This window comes from Meleagris gallopavo, chromosome 7 (genome assembly GCF_905368555.1).
Source record: "Meleagris gallopavo chromosome 7, MGAL_WU_HG_1.1, whole genome shotgun sequence".
Taxonomy (NCBI): Eukaryota; Metazoa; Chordata; class Aves; order Galliformes; family Phasianidae; genus Meleagris; species Meleagris gallopavo.
In genome coordinates, this window is record NC_139410.1 from 17,345,741 (window position 1) to 17,365,127 (window position 19,387).

Genomic DNA, 19,387 nt, shown 5'->3' on the forward strand with positions numbered 1-19,387 from the left:
GTTCTCTGTAAAAAATAATCGATTCCACCTCATGATGTATTTGAGGTAGTAAACACGTTCCCACCATGAGTGGGGCCAAAAATGTTTGTCGTTGAGAGAGCATGAACTGTAGCAGTATTCTCTGTGCATTCAGATGTGTGATGCTCTGTTCGGTTGTGATGGTGTTGTGTTATGGTCTTTATCTCATCCTAATCAACAAAATCTCTTGGTGTTTATAACTTAGAGTAATCTTTCTCCTTCTCTGAAATTCACTATTGCCAAAGAATGTGTTTTTCTAATATCCTCTTTCTGAGCCTGCAAGGTAATGGTATTGATGGGAACTGATCCGGTTGTGGATATGCTGCCTGCAGATAGCTGCTCCAGGCATCTATAATTTGTTTAAAATGATTGGGTGGGGAAATTCTGAAGCAATCTTGAGAGAATGCATGTTGCCTTGGAGGTAATGTACTGCTGCACTAGAGTAGTGGGTTTATTGTTCCTGGGGCTGATAGTAATTTGACTGTGTTATCAGGAAACTGACTCATATGCCTGTCTGAGAAGAAAATGCTTTGCCATAAGCTCAGAAATAAAGTTATCCACTCAGTAGGAAAGCATTCCACTGCGGAAAGATGAGCAAAGTGTAGGAGAAGGCATTAGCAAATGTGCAGCGTGCATTAACAGTGAACGCATTCTGTAAAATGTCATACTAAAATGAAAGGAGGTAAGAACAATTTGGTTTTTTGCCCCCTGGAAATTAGCTGTGGTGGAATTTTGAAGGATTTGTAGTTTATCTTAATTTAGAATCATTATTGGATTTTGACTGAGTTAAAAAAAAAAAAGAGGAAAAAGCAATACCTATATCTTAATGTTATTTAGATAACATTTTCTTTGTTATCATTACTTTGTACTGTGAAAAAAAAATACTTAAAAATCAGATATTTGATCCTAATTCAAAGTGGTGAAAGTCTAGGTCATGATCATATTGTGTATGATCCATGAAGCGTGATTGTCCTTTTGTAGCTTTTCTTCTCATGGAGTTGTTAGTAATAGTGGTGACTATTTACTCTGAAATAATAGAAAAGCCAACAGAATTGGATTAAAGAAGATATTCTTGATATATTATGAAGAAAGCACTGCTACCTTTGGGTAGAAAATTAGTAAATCTTAGTGGTTCTCTAGAGATGCTTGAGAATCCCAAACGGCTTTAGAAAATTTTATTTAGAGTTTCAACAGTTTTAATTCTGTCAGTTATTTGCAACTGATTTATTTATAACTGATACATGCTTTTGCTCCTGCTACTCAAATATTTCATAAACAAAGGTAACTTGAGGATAAGCATGAGGTACAGCCCATGTATTTAAACACATTACATAACAACAGATATACATTGCTGATTGTCAGTTAATGTTAACTGATGAAAGGTGGGGAAGGTGTCTCAATATTCAGAGAAGCCAAGGTATGATTTGTATACCAATTTGTAAAGCTTGTTGGTCGATGCACTCAATTATTAAATATAGATTTATTAATCTGTTTACCAGTACTATTTTTATGTGGTGATGGATCTCAACCTGTGATATTTTGATGACTAATGATAAATGTTTTTGGAAGGAAAACCAATAGTGTTGGAAGGAAGCTAATCCTCAGTGACTGAAGTAATGTACAATTAAACACTGGAGTGAGAGTTATGGAAAGATCAGCTGTTTCAGTCTCATTAAAAATCATTGGAAGTTTTGTCTATGTGAACACATATGAATAATTTCAAGTCAGAAAAAAAACGAGACTTTTTTCCCTAACCATCCTCTAACACTGTGAAATAATTGCTGGAAACAGGAGTTAGATAATACAGCTTAAATTTTCTGGCTGCTTCAGTGTGTTTCCCTTAGTCATTACTAGAAGAACTTATAAAGGCTGTCAGTTTTACAGATGTTTAGTCTCTAGCAGACACTGTGTTTGTACGCTGGTAGCCAAGCTTGGTAGATCTAATTAAGCAGACCAGTCTTGTGCTCCCTTTACAGTTCAGTGCCATTTTGCAAGTTTAACCATGAGCTACATTGATCTATTTGTAGTACGTGAAGACTCAAGTTAGTTTGGTCAGAAGCCACAGTGAATCAATGGTAGGTGGGGAATTTAACTTTACCTCTCCTGATTTCTGTAGCTCTGGCGAGTAAATCTACTACAGACAAAACTTTCAAAGGAAATGTGGCAAAATAATATAATTTAGTGGTATGAATGTGATACTTTATCTTATTTTCTTAGCCCTCACTTAGTATATCAGTGAGTAGATACGAATGCAATTGAAAGTGGTCAAGGTTTTTAAGTTTCCTGCTTACCTGAACACCTCATTTAGCCTAGCTTGCATCGGAAACTGGTTTAAATTGCAGTTCTTCAACTATCGTCTGTGTTAGACCTTTAGGTAAGGGCTAAATTACAGTTAAATCGTTCAATAGCCATAGTCTGCCCTTTAAATAGGTAATCTCAAACTATCTGTGAAGCAAGTGATCTAGGGAAAGAATCCTACTGTGTGTTCTCATTCTGAAACATATTTGTTCTAAAGATTTCCTTTCCTTTCCTTGCTGAAAATATAAAACTGTAGAGTGATTTGCCCACTGCTAGAATAGCTACAGATCTGAAAGAGTGTACGAATCGAGCAGTCTTTTAGCACAGAGAAAGCAACACTGCAAGTAAATTGGCCTTGATAGAAGGATAAAGTGACATTAAAGTTCTTCTGATTACATTTTGTCTTTTGACAGAACTGTTTTAGAATAGAAGTTCCACAGAATGCCTTTAATATGTCTCATTAACAGATACACTGATGCAGTGTTGAGCAAATATTCTAAACTTATAAAAAACAAATGTGTTTTCAGCCAAAATGGTGTGTATTCTGTTTTAAATTTGAGCTATATGCCGCATTTTATTTTGGCAGTTAGCAGGTTTGAGATTAATTGATGAAAGCTAACATTAACTCAAGTACTTCGAAGTAGATTTTGAAAAGATTTTGCATGGTATGGATAGATGTCCAATTGTACTGTTTATTTGGTCAGATAATCTGCACAAAACCCACACTTGTATTGCAGAATGGCAACGCTGAGTATGAATAAATGAAACTTTTTTTTTTAGGTGAGGCTTTTGAGTTTGGATGTGTTAGGCCTGGTATTTCAGTTGTACAGTGTACATATAGAGAAGTCCATATCTTGAAAGGAGAGCTTTTTTTCCTTCATTTGTATGAGGACATCTCTATCTTCACTTGTCTTAAAACATTTTAATAACAGAGACTACCAATTATGTTTTATAGGATTCAATTTTTTTTGTAAGTCCTTATCAAAAGCTTTTAATAAGGAGCTTTCTGCTGAGCTAATAATATGTTTTAGATGGCATTTCTTATACCTATCTTCAATAGACACATTCAGACTGTATGATTGTAATAATCAAGTTTCAATCAAACCATACTTAGTACGACAGATATTCTGTGAGATTGTAATGCAGGTATTTGTGCCCTTGATAAAGGGCTTAATTTGACTCCTGGCAGAGATGGAGAACCACTGTTGATTTTTTTTGTATCAGAATGCAAATTAGCTCTTATTTGTCGTGTACAAGGGATAAAGAGAAATTGCTTCTTAATTAAAACTAGGCAAAACACTCCAAAGTTTTATGCAGTAATACAGAAAGTATCACAGCGGATAGCAAATGTGTTCTTATGCAAGTCTGTAAAAACTCAGTTAGTAACTATTCTCAACAAAACTTCTTAAACAGCTCCTTGAAACTTTATTTATTTGTTTCCTGGAATGTTTGTATCTACCCCAAAACTCACTTCTTGTTTTTTCCCTTCCTTAAAGCAAATGTCAAAGAAGTATTTGAACAAACTACTATTCATCATCAAATCCCCTTCAACTGGGATTGTGAATTCATTCGGCTGCATTTTGGACATAACAGAAAGAAGCATCTTAACTATACAGAGTTCACTCAGTTTCTTCAGGTTAGTTATTAACCTTCTTTCAAAGTACAGCTGAAATCAATTTTCATCTCTAGAAGTAAATTTGTATCATTATAAATTTTGGTCTTAGTCTGGTAATGAACACAATTATCTGATACTAATCCTAGCAGCAATGAACTATTACTTTTCTATGCGAGTTCATTAAGGAGTGCTTACTCATTGTCCTTTAGCTTGAATATCATCCTATAAATATGTGGGATTAAATATTCTTTTCATGAAATTAACCATTTAACTGATTGTTGTAATCTTGTGCAGTTACAACATTGACTGAGCAGTCTCCTTTTTCTGTTGTAGGAATTTAATAAAGAAACTAACCTCAACCAGAGATTATGTCCTTAATATAACCAGATGTTGTTAACCATGTAACCCCAATCATATTTAGTCTTGGACTCTGAATCTTTAAGATCGATATCAGGGGAATAAGGGAATGTGTAGCAGCCAGAACATAAGTATGCAAATATTGCTTCTCAAACTATTTAGCGGAAGTGAATATTTCCTTACGATTGAATAGAGATTGAATATGGGATGGGATGTTCTGTGATAGAGGAATGCATCTGTGCATGGAATGAATAAATATGCAGAATTCTTATTTTATTTGGACTGACCTTCAAGTTTAAATTGCAATTGTCTTGTGATCTACATGCACAAATATACTTAGGCGTGCTGTAAGATTATAAACTAAATCAAAATTTTGTGAACAGTGGGTTACAGAATTTGCTAATACAGTATTTCTGAATATTAATCTTAGGAGCTTCAGGCAGAACATGCAAGACAAGCCTTTGCATTGAAGGACAAAAATAAAAGTGGGATGATTACTGGGCTGGACTTCAGTGATGTCATGGTTACCCTTCACTCCCATATGCTGACACCATTTGTGGAAGAAAATTTAGTTTCAGTAAGTGTGAAGAAAAATGTCTTGAGTTCAGGGTTTAATAGCTATGATGTTTTAAAATGTTAGTGCTTCTCTCCCACTTTTTCTTTTCCTATATGTTTATCATTTTCTCACTGCTAGAAATTATTACCTTCATAGTAGAGTTGGCAGGATGAAACATGGCAACACTTCTCTTTTATGTGGTAGAAAAGTTTGCAGTCTGGTTTACATGCTTAAAGTACCATTGGATGCAGTTTGAGTTAGTCTACTGTGCTTTTGCCTGAAGCAGAGCAAACTATATTTTACACAGGAAGAATATCAATTTTGGGCTAAAGCATCTGATTTTTAGATTTCCATATAGAACAGACCAGAATGGGTGTAGACTACTTACAATTTTGCCCTTTTATGTGCTCTTATATTGTTTTCAGTTTGATGTTTGGAAAATAAGCATGTAGAATTAGAATGGTTACAGTTTTGATTGGCAAGATGTGCAGGTAAAGTTTATGAGGTAAAGGATAACTTTATTACAGTTTATATCAAAAAATATGCCATCTATTGGTTCTACTGTTGTATTTCTATTAAAACTAGCTTAGAATTGCAGAGGTAGAAAGATACCTTTAATTCTTTTTTTACTTGCCCAAATGAATGTTTCTGTAATTTGTAATAAAGCGCTGGAAAATAAGGGGCTTAAGGCATTTAACTGTGTCATTTAATTCTTACAGGTAGCTGGTGGAACTGTTTCACGTCAGGTCAGCTTCTCCTACTTCAATGCATTTAATGCCCTTTTGAATAACATGGATCTCATTAGGAAGATATACAGTAATATAGCAGGTACAAGAAAAGATGTTGAAGTCACAAAAGGTAAAGTATATTTCCTACTTTTTATTAATATTTTATTTCTGTCCAATTTGTAAGCTGATGTTGCATACAGGGTAAGACAAGTCAGAGGCTGCATAGTATGCAACGTTAACACTACTGTAGAAGTATTTTAAGGGTCATTTCCATCCTTGTGGGTTAGTAATGATTTTCAGGTAGCTCACTAAGAAGAATTGGGACTCTGGTTTGTATGGATATCTGCAAAATAATACTTCATTGGGGATTTTACCACTACTTGAAAGAGGTTTATTATTGCTTAGAGATAGGAAGTGCCAAGAAATAAGATAGAAGGAGTTATGTTTGAAAATCCATTATCAGTAATCTCCATATTGCTTTAGCTCATTTTATCTGCAATTAAATCCTTTTTAGAAAAATGGTAATAATTAATAACTTCTTTTCTGGCCTGAGTGATTTTACGTAGTTTATGTTGACATATAGGACACAGTTAGTCTCTGTACAACTGAAAGGTAGACATGTATCAGTCTTGCAGCAGGCATCAGTGGATTTATTTTGTAGACATTTTATGACAGATTTTACCTCTGACTTTATTACCTGCATGAACAGGACCAGCCAAGTCTATGTGTGGTAAAAAGCATGCAGAGTTTTTCTTTTTTTTTTTTTTTTTTTTCTTTTATGTTTGTTTTATGTTCAGATGCTCAGCATACTTTACATCCCTAAAGAAAAGTGTGAAATAACTGTTCTTGTAGTCCAAATAGTGCTAACAAATTACCCGGCTTTTTTTTTTTTTTTTTCCTTGATGTAAATGCAAAGACAAGTCTTGCCTGGATTTGTGTAGTGAATAAAAGCTACTGTATTGTCACCGCTAAAACTTGCTTATTGTAGCTTGCCAATCATGTAATGAATGTGCAGTGTAATTTGGATAGATGAACGTGTAACTGTGGGGTCTCTGAGAGCTAACAGAGAAAAGAAACACAGACATGATGGTGATAAATGAGTTAGTTGCCCTTAAAGCTGTGGATAATGGATAATTATTCTGTTCATTTAGCGAAACTTCAGAAAAAAAATCATAAATTTTATGTGTGATGTTATTAATGTTGCTAATGTCAGAATGTATTGAATCATACTTGCTCTATATTTCAAAGGTCTCTTTCAAGATATATGTCTTCCTAAAGTTACCTTCTGAATTATGGATTTTGCTTCTTGATGATAGTTTTCATTCTTTTATGATATTTAAGTTATTTGTTAGAGTTGTCCATAAAGATGAAATTTGACAAATAACACAATTGCTTTATTTCTCCTTCCCTTTTAAATCCAGAGGAATTTACCCAGTCTGCAATACGATTTGGACAAGTTACACCGTTGGAAATAGATATTCTTTACCAACTTACAGGTTTATACAGTGTTACTGGGTAACTTATGATAATTAATTTTATCATTTTACAACTGTATTGCTGTTTTCTATGCAAAATCTACTTAATTTTAAAATTTGTGTGTTCTGTTCATTACAGTTTATTCACTGTAAAATGGCTGGTGTATGCAGATATTTTCTAAGTGAATCCTGTATATCAGGCACAATTATTGATTGTTGCATTCTAGATTTAAATATAAAATAGCAAAATTACATTATGGTAATCCCAGAAGGCTATAATTCTCCATTATTCTTAACTCTACTGATGTTTCCCATAGTTGTTAGCATGTGAACTCTTCAAGCGGGATACCTATAAATGGTTTAAGTTGTGAATTACATCCTTTATTACTAGTAATCAAGAACTCCCTTCTGAATTACCTGAGATCCCTTGACAGCTACAAGAAGGGAATGCCCTTCTAACTCCAAGAATTCTTTATTGCAGTATAGCAGAACTCTTAGGCATGCATTTAAATATGACAAGTGCTTTTTTTTTTTTTTAAACCCAGGACGTATTCTGTGTTATGCGGCTAGGAATACTGTATTGAATATGCTTGATATTTTAACTAACACTAATTTACTTCCCTCTGCCTTGTGTTAAGGCGATTAACTTTGGCAGATATTGAGAGAATAGCACCACTAGCTGAGGGTGCATTACCTTACAACTTGGCAGAACTCCAGAGGCAGGTAGGTAAAAGTGGTATATACGGTCAGAATTGCAGAAATTAAGTGACTGTTTAAGTGTGCATGCATATGGAAAGTAAAAAAAAAAAAACCAGCACTTTAAACAGATTCCTAACAAATGGGTCATGTTGTATATGTATTGCTATAAAGGTAGAATTAGGATATTATTCAGTAAGCAATTCACCTCTGCAACCCTGGATTTACTCCTCCCTAACCCCATTTAAGGGTTGGCAGCCAAAAGAGAAGCATCTTTACTTGGAGACTGCTTCCTTTTGGAATTTCCAACAAGCCCTGATCCTTGGAAATGGGTAAGTTATTCCTTTTTTGTACTGGATTGTGGCCACTACCTTTCTTGGGTGATTGGAAACTAGTTAAAAGGCAACTATATCTACTGCCCACTATTGTTACAATCAGTTTGTTCTTTTCCACTTCCCTTGTTATACACCAGGTTCCTTTAAGTGATTGTGTCCACTGGAATATCTAGGATCTATATCAGTGATAGGAAAATTATAAGTTAGTTCAACTATTATGATTGAAAAGTTCTCCTAAGTGGAATATAGCAAATATTCAACAGTGAATGTTACTCTGTTTATTCTTGTGTCAGGTGGATTTGGTCATTCAGTTGTGTTTGGATCAAATTGGTTTGAAACAATGTCTGATCCATTTGTGATGTTGCTACTCTGTTGTCCTTGGGGAATTAGATGAGGTGAAATAAGCCCTCAAAAACCTGCTTGATGTTATTAGTCTTCCTAGTTCAGTGACAGGACAAGGGGCAAAAGAGGATAGATTTAGATTAGTTGTAAGGAGAAACTTCTTTATTCAGAGGGCAGTGAGGCCCTGGCACAGCTGCCCAGAGGAGCTGTGGGTGCCCCATCCCTGGAGGTGCTTAAGGCCAGGTTGGATGGGGCCGTGGGTAGGGGGCAACCAGCCTGCAGCGGGGGGGGGACGACTGGGTAGGCTGCAAGGTCCCTTCCAACCCCAGCCATTCTGTGTATTCCTAAAGCAAGAATGGTGGAATGAATTGATGCAGAAATGTGTATTCAATGTTTGTCCAGGCTAACGAGAAGTATTTTTGCTGAAGTTTTGTAATTGCATTCGTAACAGCCATCTTTGGTTTTAATCAATGTTTTCTGTAGCACTCAGCTTTCTGAGTAGACTATTATGAAACCAAATACTTAGCTTATTTTATTTTACACCTCAGAATTACCTTTGTAGCTTAACACTGTTGCAAAAACACTGAAAAAAGCTTCGCTCATCACTAGAGCATACTCTTTTAATGCTCTTGGAGTAATACTGCGTGCTTTAACCTTATTCTACTTCCTGTATTAAGAGAGCACAGCAAAAAGGTTTGTTCGTGGTAGAGATAATATAATTCCCGTGAGGTCCATTTGTCCCTGGAAAATGAAAACACTTCTCTAATCACATTTATATGGCTTTAAAATCCCTTCAAAAGGAAAACTTAATTTTTTACATAAACTTACTTTGTCTTTGTGGGTTTAGTGGAAATGGAAAGTAGCTGGTTTTCAACCATGTTTACTTTATTGTCAATTTTTTTTGTTGTGTAAGATTTTCTTAAAGCCTGTAAGTGAATATCCTAAAGGGATGACAGATACAGTAATTTTCTGCTTATAAATATTAATGATTTGAAAGCTATAGCATTAATTACATTCATTTGCATATCCATCTGAACACACAAGTAAACTACAAACTTTGTGAACACTTATTAAATAATATAAAAAGTGACAATTCCTTCACAAAGAATTTGATTTTTAACATCCACTGATGTATTCATTAGGATTTATACTAGAATATAGTGATTGGATTTTGATGAGAACTCTGTAGAGCTTTGAGTAAAAGGAATAACCTTAAAAAAAGCTAAGAGGAACCAAGTGTGATAATGTAGAACGGAAGCTCTGTGGAATGAAGAACCTGTGCTGTTTCAGAGTCTTTCAGTGTGTTGTTATTGCGTATGTCTTTTATTTAAATGGATCAAAAGATCTTTCTGTATTTTGCAGGGGGTTTTTTTGTTTGTTTTTGCGACTATCCTCATTTTATTGTGATTCTTTTTAAAATTAGGAAAGCTTAAAGTTTTCAGAGTAGTGACTGAACTCTTCAGATTTGTTGCTTCTCTTTGCTTGTAGAGGCAATTCATTTGATCTATGCTTATTTGCTTTTTTTTTTTTTTAATAATTTGTTCCACACATACAGTTTATACTTGTGACCCAGAATTTTTCTGTTCTTTTCTGTTCAGCTGTATTTTTGGAGAAGAAAATGCTTGATGGAGGGAAATGATACCTGTTCTTTTTTGTAGAAAATTTGTACAAAATACTGTTGTTTTTTTTTTCTTTTTTACAAACAAGGATCCCATCTTAACCTCATAGGCCTTTGTTCTTCATTGTGTACATACTGTGTAACATCACATGGTAAAGGCAGGGTTTTGCACATCCAGTGTAATGCCAGCATAAGCAGAGTTGCTTACGCTGAGGTATGTTGTGCCCTTCTGTGTATATTCCACGATTCAGAGCTTTGGTAATTCCAGTGTAAATGTTAGCAGTGAAACATCCTTGTGATGTTCTTCGTAGAGAATTAATAGCGTGCATCAGAGCAAAGCGCTCTGCAGTGTTCTGAGGTCTGTGTAAATCCAAGCCCTGCATTTGCAAGTGCATCTGCAAATGATACAGGCTGTCTGTAAGTAACAAAGAAGACTACTTCTGGGAGATGTGCTTTGGTATCTGCTTTAGTGTGGATTTTAACTTCTAGTATTTTGGTCCCCTATTACCTACGTAGTATAAATTCTTTTCTAACACTGTTAGTTATGTTTGGAAATAAACTTGGCATACTTTACTGTTCAAGTTTATGAATCTTTACATCTTGTGTATCAGCTTATCTTTATTACCTTAAATGTAATAAACATCTAATAAGTTGATTTTGAATCTCTGCAGATATTTTGTGTAGACTTGTTTTTTATTTAAAACCCTAACGTTTCTAATCATATATGTGATTGAAGTGAGCGAGGTCATCATTGTGTCTGCAAATCAACAGCCTGTAAAGCTTTGTGAGGAATACTCTGGGGAATAATTGACATTTTTTGCTTGTTTTGAAGGTAGTAAATGCCATGTTTATGCTATGTAGTAATGTATATGTATAATCTTAGCATCTATCATCAGAGTGTACATTTTATCTGTGAGATACTGAATTTATTTAAACTAATAAGGGATTTCCATTCCTTGGAAGTTTGAAGGCAATAGAATGAGAAATAGCAAAGTTGATTTATATTTCCATCTACTTTATCTTGACCATGGATTGTTGGCTTTTTTATTTATATATATAAATAAATAAATATATATATATATTTTCAATTCTAGAAAAATACCAGTAATGTAAGAATATGGATATAAGGAATATTTGAAAAATATGTTTCATTCATTGGACATCTTGAAACTTAGAATTTTTTTTTTTCTCCTTCATGTAACATTACCAATTTTTATCAGAATCTTTCTTTAACTTCATAAAAGCAGATTTATAGCATCTTTGTTCTTCCAGCAAGGTTTTGAAATGTTTTTTTTTTTCTTTTCTTCCTCACACAGCAATCATTTGGGGAGTTAGGAAGGCCTATCTGGCTCCAGATAGCTGAGTCAGCCTACAGGTTCACTTTGGGCTCAATTGCTGGAGGTAAGTAATTTGTCTGGGTTTCAGGCCTGCGTTTATAGTCTTTCTTGCCAGACTCTTTGGAACCATCTAAGGTGCACTTGCTTGGTTATGCAGGTGAAACATTGGAGGCTACAGCCACTTCTGGTTGTGCCACTGTCTCTTCCTTTATGCCTTCTATTCTAGTATCCTCTTAAGAACAACTGAAACTCTACTCACTTGAGGAAGACATTTGCGTACTGATAGTTCTTATTACTTCTTTTTCTGATTGGTTTTCTTTTCTGTACACCTTGTTCTATGTAATACATAATAAATTTGTTCTCCTGGAGACTTTTTTTTAGATTTTCAGTATTGTTCTTTCTTACTTCCAACATATCAGAGATCTTACCAGCCTGTATATATTTGTGTGTTTAAATTACTGTTAAATTACTGTAGAATACTGTCACCATAATATTTATGTACTACACCCAGAGAGAAGTTGCAGAAGTAATGCTCTGAATACTTTCTCACAGCTGTTGGTGCTACAGCAGTATATCCCATAGACTTGGTGAAAACTCGTATGCAGAATCAGCGCTCCACTGGTTCAGTCGTAGGAGAGTTGATGTATAAAAACAGCTTTGACTGCTTTAAAAAGGTTTTGCGTTTTGAAGGCTTTTTTGGTCTTTACAGAGGTAAGTGAATAAAATGTATATATCGGCTTGGGGATTTTCTCCTTTTTTATTTTTTTAATACCTCAGTAACTACTCCTACTGGAAAACTGTGAAACTTGATTCAATTTACATTTTTGCTTCTCTCTCATAGAGTTGAATGTTTAAGTTCCCTTGAGCACTGTTCATCATAATTGCTGGGAAAAACGAGGCCTTCTGTTGTTGTTACTGTTTGGCTTCTTGGTACACAGATCTGTTAAAGTCCTAATCTCTATGGTGTGAGTGTTGTGGACAAGATTATCTCACAAACTGAGGTTTGTGACATTTGGCTGGGGGCAAATGTGAGGAATGGATTTTAGCCTGTGAAGAGTAAATATCTGTTTTACAGCAAATATTTTTTATTAAAAGAGAGAAAATAGTCATTCTGAAAGGTACTTGTTAAACTGGATGCCATATTGCTTATTCCTCATACCTCTGCAGGTATTGGGACTACTGTGAGCAAAAAATTGCAGCCTGCAATTTATGTATCACTTTGTTCCAAAATGCAGGTTAAGAATTCAAAGCAGCTTATCAGTTGAACCAGTTAGATAGAAAGCTATCTTACTTATTTTTTTAGCTTAGGAGAAGCTTATGAAAGCATTTATATCATATCAACAAGATAATTTACTTAACGGGTACATACAGTACACGTCTTCTGATATTTATATTTAGTTCAATTCTCTCGCTCTTTTTTTTTTTTTTATATAGGAGTCAGCACTTCCTTAAAATTTTATGTTTTAATGTGATGGTCACAAACTTGTTTTTTTGTATTACAGTGTGTTCTGCCCATGAGGACACTGGTCCTTGCTAGTATTTGTTAAGAGCAGTATCTGAGAAGTTTTTGCATGTGAAAGTCTATGGGCTCTAAGTAGTTTTCTGTGATCTCACAGGATTTTGCAGTGACAGAGAAATAAATCAGTCAAAATGTTAATGAAATAGCTGTGATCTCAGTAAATTGTTTTTTTTTTTTTTCTAGTAGATTTCTTCCCTTTTTTGTTGCTAGATCTTTCATCTATGACTCTATTTTAAACTTTGTGATTTCTGCAGTTCTTTTCTATAGTACTCTTTTCTTTCTCCACCCTTCACCCTAACATGATTTTGCACAGCCACTTCTAAAACTAATGAGTTTTTATTTTTGTTTTCTAACTTTTGGCAAATGCTTTCCATAGCTGAGTTAAAAACAGTGCTTCACGCTCGAGGGGGGAAAGGTACACGTTGAGGGAGTGTAATGTCAACTTGTTAAACTTTTAAAAAATACATCTTTAAAATTGTTTAGCATGAAAGGTTTGTGTAACTATTCTGAAAACATTATCTTCAATAGTCAGCATGTACTCGTAGTATCAGATTACTGCAGATGAGTATTAAACAGAAACAACAAATATTTACGGACTTGACTGTAACTGGAATCTTATTTCTGAGAGGGATTAACTTAAATTGTATTCTAATATATAATGATACAATATAGTTCTCCACTTCAGTTTAAAACGCAGACTTGAATGGGTATTGGAAAGTTCATATTTTAAAGTAAAAACTTCTAATTTTTGGTCAGGAAAATTATGATGCTTATGAAACCTGACATCCAACTTCTGAACTAATTATAAAGTATTTTCTAAGCTCTCTTGCTAGACAGTGCTGAATCCCAAGTTCTCTAGAATACAGAGTGTGTGTGTCCAGGGTGTTTAGCTGCATATAAAGGAGGAGACAGAGTGTGGGGAATTGTCTTGGGGTGTTTCGTCTGGTAGTTTTTTTTTCTTTTCCCTCCTGCCTCCCCCACTGAAATACAGGCACTGCAGAGCTGGGTTTCTTTTTGTGGTAGATCAGAGATTCAGGCTGGGAGAGCAGTATTTCTTTTTGTTATTGTCAACCTTTTTTGTATTTAATAACTACCTTTCCCCTGCATAGTAAGTCAGTACATCACACAGAAGGTACTGTGTTGGAAGAAAACACTACACTGCATATATTAAGTGCTGCACTTTCTATTTTGGTACGTTTGCTCTGAGCTCCTTTTAGGGAAGTACTATAAAAAATTTACAGACTTGAGTACTTTGGGGAATTTTTAAGATTCTTTTATGAATTTTAGCCTCATTTTCACTTAAGATAGAGTGGGAAGCTGCATCATCATAGTTTTGTTGATATAATTTGATGTTTGATATTATTAGTATGGGATTTCTTTATTTGTTAATTGGCAATCACTTCTAACAAATTGATATTTCCTAAGCATGGAAATGAGCACTTCTAATAAAAATAAACTCTTTAAGTTTTATGATTTTGTACGTAATACCAGGATTACTATGGAGAAAATGAATTGAAAGATAGCAGATGCTGCTGTGATCTTCTGTGTTACAGAGTTGAGACTGCCACCTACTGATTTTTCTTTTTTTTTTTTTCCTTAAACCTATTAGCTCCATGGAAGGTGCATGTCCTTCTGTGAAAAGACTGTTCATTTTGGTAGTAGCTGTTTTCCAGGAGGAAGAGTCTTTCAAAATTGGTTTCTGCCAACTGATACTTCCTCTTGGCAAGATTAAAAAAAAAAAAAAAAAAAAAAAAAAGTAAAATAATTAATTGTAAGAGAGTTTAAATAAATTTATGTTGGACTCAATTAATGAAAATCCTTTACATCATTAGTTGACTGGAGCCTTGAGAAATCTCAGGTTAGTGGTAGAGGTTAGTTCATAATTTATATATAACAATATAACAATCATAGTTGTGTGTATCTCTCATAATTAATCTCCTGTTTTAATTTCAAGATTTATGGGAAAATCACATTAAGGGGCTAAAAAACTCTAAAAGTCAAATTAAATCTTATGTAAATAGACATATGATGAGGTACATTGTCTTCTACTTTTTTTTTTTTTTTCTGTACAGCAACTGTATCTGACTTGACTTGGTTGTGGAGTGTGGCCACATTCACCCTTTTCAATATCATTTTCAACAAAATCTTATTGTAAAATCCTATAGGTATGAATATCCAGTGCTCTAGCAGCCACACATGCATAAATGCCATCTACCTCCTGGGGTAACTGCCGCCCACTTCAAAGGAAATCCCATGTGCAGAAAGACATTTCTGTAGAGCTCTTATAAAATATTAGTTTCTTTATTAGGAAGATAATGTTGCCTTATGATGTCTTTGTTTCTATAGGCTTGTTACCACAGCTGATAGGTGTTGCTCCAGAAAAGGCTATTAAGCTAACTGTACGTATCTTTTTTTTTTCCTGACATCTTTTTGTTTGTTAACAAACACAGGATTTGTTTCCTAAAATGTGTGAAAGATGACCACTTACAAGCACTCTAATAAATATGGGTACAGATGTACTTGATATAGGTTAATAAGGAGGAAGGATACCTTTAAATTGTGTGTAACGTATTGTATCTTCATTAGGTTAATGACTTTGTCAGAGACAAATTTACTAAGAAAGATGGTTCCATTCCACTCCCTGCAGAGATCCTTGCTGGAGGCTGTGTAAGTATCTATCCTGTACTGTTCATTCCTAGGAAAAATTGATTCTCAGTAATGTGCAGTACAGTTGGAATGACAGTTATGTGTGTGCTTTGCTCACTTGAATGTAACTTTTTTTCCAATTTACAAGAACTGGAAAAGGACTTTTTCTCTTTGGGAAAGCTCCATAATTCTGAGTTCCCTTGGAATTATGTGTTTTAACAACTTTTGGCCTACTATATAGCTTTCAGTTCGTGGTGTTTGTATTCACAGAAGAAGCTTCTGTGACTGACTACATTCTGTACTTTTGCTTAGAATGGTGTTCAGGGTTAGTTTGGAGAGAGATAGTTAGTCCTCAGGAATGGATTATAGGAATCATGAGTTTGCTGCTAGAAGGAAAAAGAAAAGAAAAAAAAAAAGCAACTGTTTGTTCATGAAATTTTCAAAAGGAAAAGAAACACACTCTTTAAATTGTCATGTGTGATTCTCTTGTTTATTTGTGAAAATGTGAGAAAACTGAATGATGTAGGCTTATCTTGCCGATCACAAGTTTGAGTGAATTTTCAGTTTAAGTTACTTCATATAAAGGTAGGTACATTACTGTAGATGCTAACTACATCTGTCGTGTAAATGTAGGTAAAAACAAATAATGTTTTCATTGAGATTGAGAACTCTAATTCAGTGGATATCCAAGCAAGCTGTAAATGATTGGAATTGGTGTTGATGATAGGTTTTTGGTTTTTTTTTTTTTTTTTGTTCATTTGCTAATTTCATTTGTGAGATTCACCAAGAGCTGTTAAGCCTATAAAATGTTTAAGTTTTCAGTTAGTTTTCTTTTGTAGCAGGGAACACTAATAACTTCCAGTTGAGTAGGCTGACAAGCTGGTAGAAAACCTCCTCAGCTTACAACAAACCTGGGGCAGAAAGGTTGTTGACCTCTGCAAACTTTTAATTCAAAGAAGCAGCCCTGAAGGGAGACTGCTTATAGTTCTGCCTGATTGAATTTGGCAGCCTGGTACATGTTTGAGTCTTCACCTGTCAGTGTATAAAGTTTATTTTCTGAGAAATGTGAGAAAGCAGCTGTGATGTATAGCTAGCAAAAGACTAACCTTTCTTTTGGAAAGCACATACAGATCATTTATAACAGAAGCGAATACAATTCGTTAGTATTCTTCTCTGTTATGATTAAATCCACTGTTTAAATCAAACATCTCATACTCAGTTACTATTTTTACATTGTTTTATACTGAAATGATAACATTAAATCTGATCTATTTTACAGGCTTTTCTGCTTCTTGATAGGTACTACTCCTTTTTCAGAATACATTTTTATTGTCTTACTGTGGTGAACATACAAAAATCAGGGAGAAATTTTAGTTTCGGATAAGCTGTCCAGACACAACCCTTTGTACTAGCTGATTGTTGAAGCTGGTATTATCTTCCAAAATTATCACAGAATTGCAGGAGTTGGAAGGGGAACTCAAGAGATTGAGTCCAACCCCTGCTCTAAAGCAGGTGCCCTACAGTAGGCCACACAGGTAGACTTCCAGACAGGTCTTGAATATCTCCACAGGTGGAGACTCCACATCCTCCCTGGGCAGCCTGTTCCGGTGCTCCATCACCCTTACCATAAAGTAGTTCTTCTGCAGTTTGTATGGAACTTTCTGTGTTCAGATTTTAGGCCACTGCTCCTTGTCCCGTTACTGTGCATCACCAAGAAGAGCCTGACCTCATCTATTTGCCTCCCACCTTCCTTTAGATATTTATTAACATTGATCAGATCTCTCCCTCAGTCTTTTCCCCAGGCTCAACACACCCAGGTTACTCAGCCTTTTCTCATACGGGAGATGATCCATGGCCCTTTAGCATCTTTGTGGCCCTCTGCTAGACTCAAAGTAGATGGGAATAGTTTTTTTCTTTTGTTGTTCCAACCGAGAGTATTTTAGATAAAGTTGGCCTCTGTAGGGCAGATACTGGGGACAGTTTAGCAACCTCAGGGTTGTTTTAATTTCTTTGCAGCCTTGTTTGGATTATCCAATAATCTTACCAGCTGATGACTTTTCTATTTGCACTGATTTTATTTTTTATGTCATTTTAGCTATTTAACTTCTTCCTAAATACCAGAATCATTAATATCAAGCACAGAAAGCTTATTCTAAATGTCTGAAAGGATTAATTAACTGAAACAGTAGCAATATAACTGTTTCTGTCCTCTTTCTCCTCAGTCTTTTTCATCCTCAGTTTGACAGCTTTTTTTTTTTTTCATGTTGACTTGCTTGCAAATAGTGTTGATCTTCTCATTTACTGTATTCATTGTGTTCTGCTTTTTTACAAAATATTGTGAGATAACTGACAGTAACATCCAAGGAACTGCCACTAGCAACCTTAATCCCTTTCAATGTGCTGGGGCAGACAAGCTTTCTCTTCTGGAGATATTACTTTTCTTCCTCATCTTTCCACAATTCTATTTCTTCTCTCTCTGTTAGCCCAAAATTATGAGTTGCCATGGCACTGTTTGGCTTTTTTTCTATCCAAAATTGTTTCCACCATCTGGATTTAGGTAGCTTGTGGCTTCTTAAAAATGTCTTGGCAAATGTTAATAAATTAGCAAACTCTCAAGTAGGTAGGAAGATGGGATATGTTGTTATGCTGATAGTATATTATAAAAAGAATACATTCAAAAAGTGCTTTTCACCTCATCATAACCTCAGAAAAACCAGATTATTATACCTATGTGTGTAGCTCTCAGAGATGTTCTTCTTACTACCTCTGACCCTCACTTGTCTGTGTTTAGCATTGACTCTTCTCCTGGTTAACAGCAGTAATGTTCCTTTTCATCTTTTCTACGTGTAATGGATGGGCAAACTGTTTTTTAGGTGTTTTGTATGAGCAGAAACCTTCCACACTGTTGGAGACCTACCTTCTTGCAAACAGTGCAGAAGCACATTGTGTGCAGCACTGTCCACAGTCTGGAATCACAAAATTGTGGTGAGGAGGCAGAAGCAGCAATGAAAGTAGTGCAGCAAACCTAGCAAATTCTCCTCTCTGGATGGCACTGCTGTATCAAAGCCTATGTATGGTATTATAGTCCTGTAAGACCCACAAACGGGGACAGCTAAAACCTTTGATGTTAGGATGGTAGTGCTTCCAGGCAACCTGTGTATGGTGCTCAGCATCCTCAGCTCTGCAAGAAGTGCTGTATCATCCTGCAAAGGGGCAACCAACAAAATCACAGAATCATAGGGGGTTGGAAGGGACCTCCAGAGATCATCGAATCCAACCCCCCCTGTCAAAGCAGGTTCCCTACTCCAGGTAACTGCATTAGGAAGCAACTACATTAGGAAGATATTATTTTTTTTCTCAACTGCTGTAAGATTTTGGAATAAACTCCTATTCTCAGTAAAAGGGAAAATCTTAAATCTCATAGCTGTTACCAGAGACATCCACCCAAGCACTGGCCTATTTATTACAGTCAGCTGCCTGCCAGTCTTCCTTACTGCAGGGCAGGGACCCCCCACAGTCAGCCACTGCCCTGTGTTTCTTGAAATGTACCTGCTAGCCTCTGGGCAATGTAAATGCCATTGGGGAGTGCAGGGTCTGCTCTGTCAAAGCCCAAATATTCCCAGCTGCTCTCAAGTTGTGGCTGTATTGGAAGTCTGCAAAACAACTGCATGGGGCAGCTCAGTTACACCAGTCAGGTCATACCTGTCAAGGAAAGGATTTTAGTCGCTGATGGATGAAACTGATATCCTGTCTTCCTACCTTCCTGAGAGCTTGCTGGTTTGTTAATCAGTAGCAGCACTATCCACACTTGCACATGTACAGATAAAACAATTTATTTCCTTACTGT

General features: G+C 35.4%; 1 protein-coding gene across 4 annotated transcripts in view; it reads left to right on the top strand.

Annotated features, from left to right (window-relative positions):
• SLC25A12 (solute carrier family 25 member 12) overlaps positions 1-19,387 on the top strand; it is a 45,812-nt gene that overhangs the window by 16,408 nt on the left and 10,017 nt on the right. For all 4 annotated transcript variants that reach the window (XM_085228386.1, XM_085228384.1, XM_010713745.4 and 1 more), the window contains 9 exons: positions 3,813-3,952; positions 4,719-4,865; positions 5,564-5,702; positions 6,994-7,087; positions 7,686-7,770; positions 11,355-11,439; positions 11,928-12,086; positions 15,241-15,293; positions 15,481-15,561. In XM_085228386.1, the coding sequence (XP_085084512.1) occupies positions 3,813-3,952; positions 4,719-4,865; positions 5,564-5,702; positions 6,994-7,087; positions 7,686-7,770; positions 11,355-11,439; positions 11,928-12,086; positions 15,241-15,293; positions 15,481-15,561 (983 nt within the window). The remainder of the gene's footprint in view (positions 1-3,812; positions 3,953-4,718; positions 4,866-5,563; positions 5,703-6,993; positions 7,088-7,685; positions 7,771-11,354; positions 11,440-11,927; positions 12,087-15,240; positions 15,294-15,480; positions 15,562-19,387) is intronic.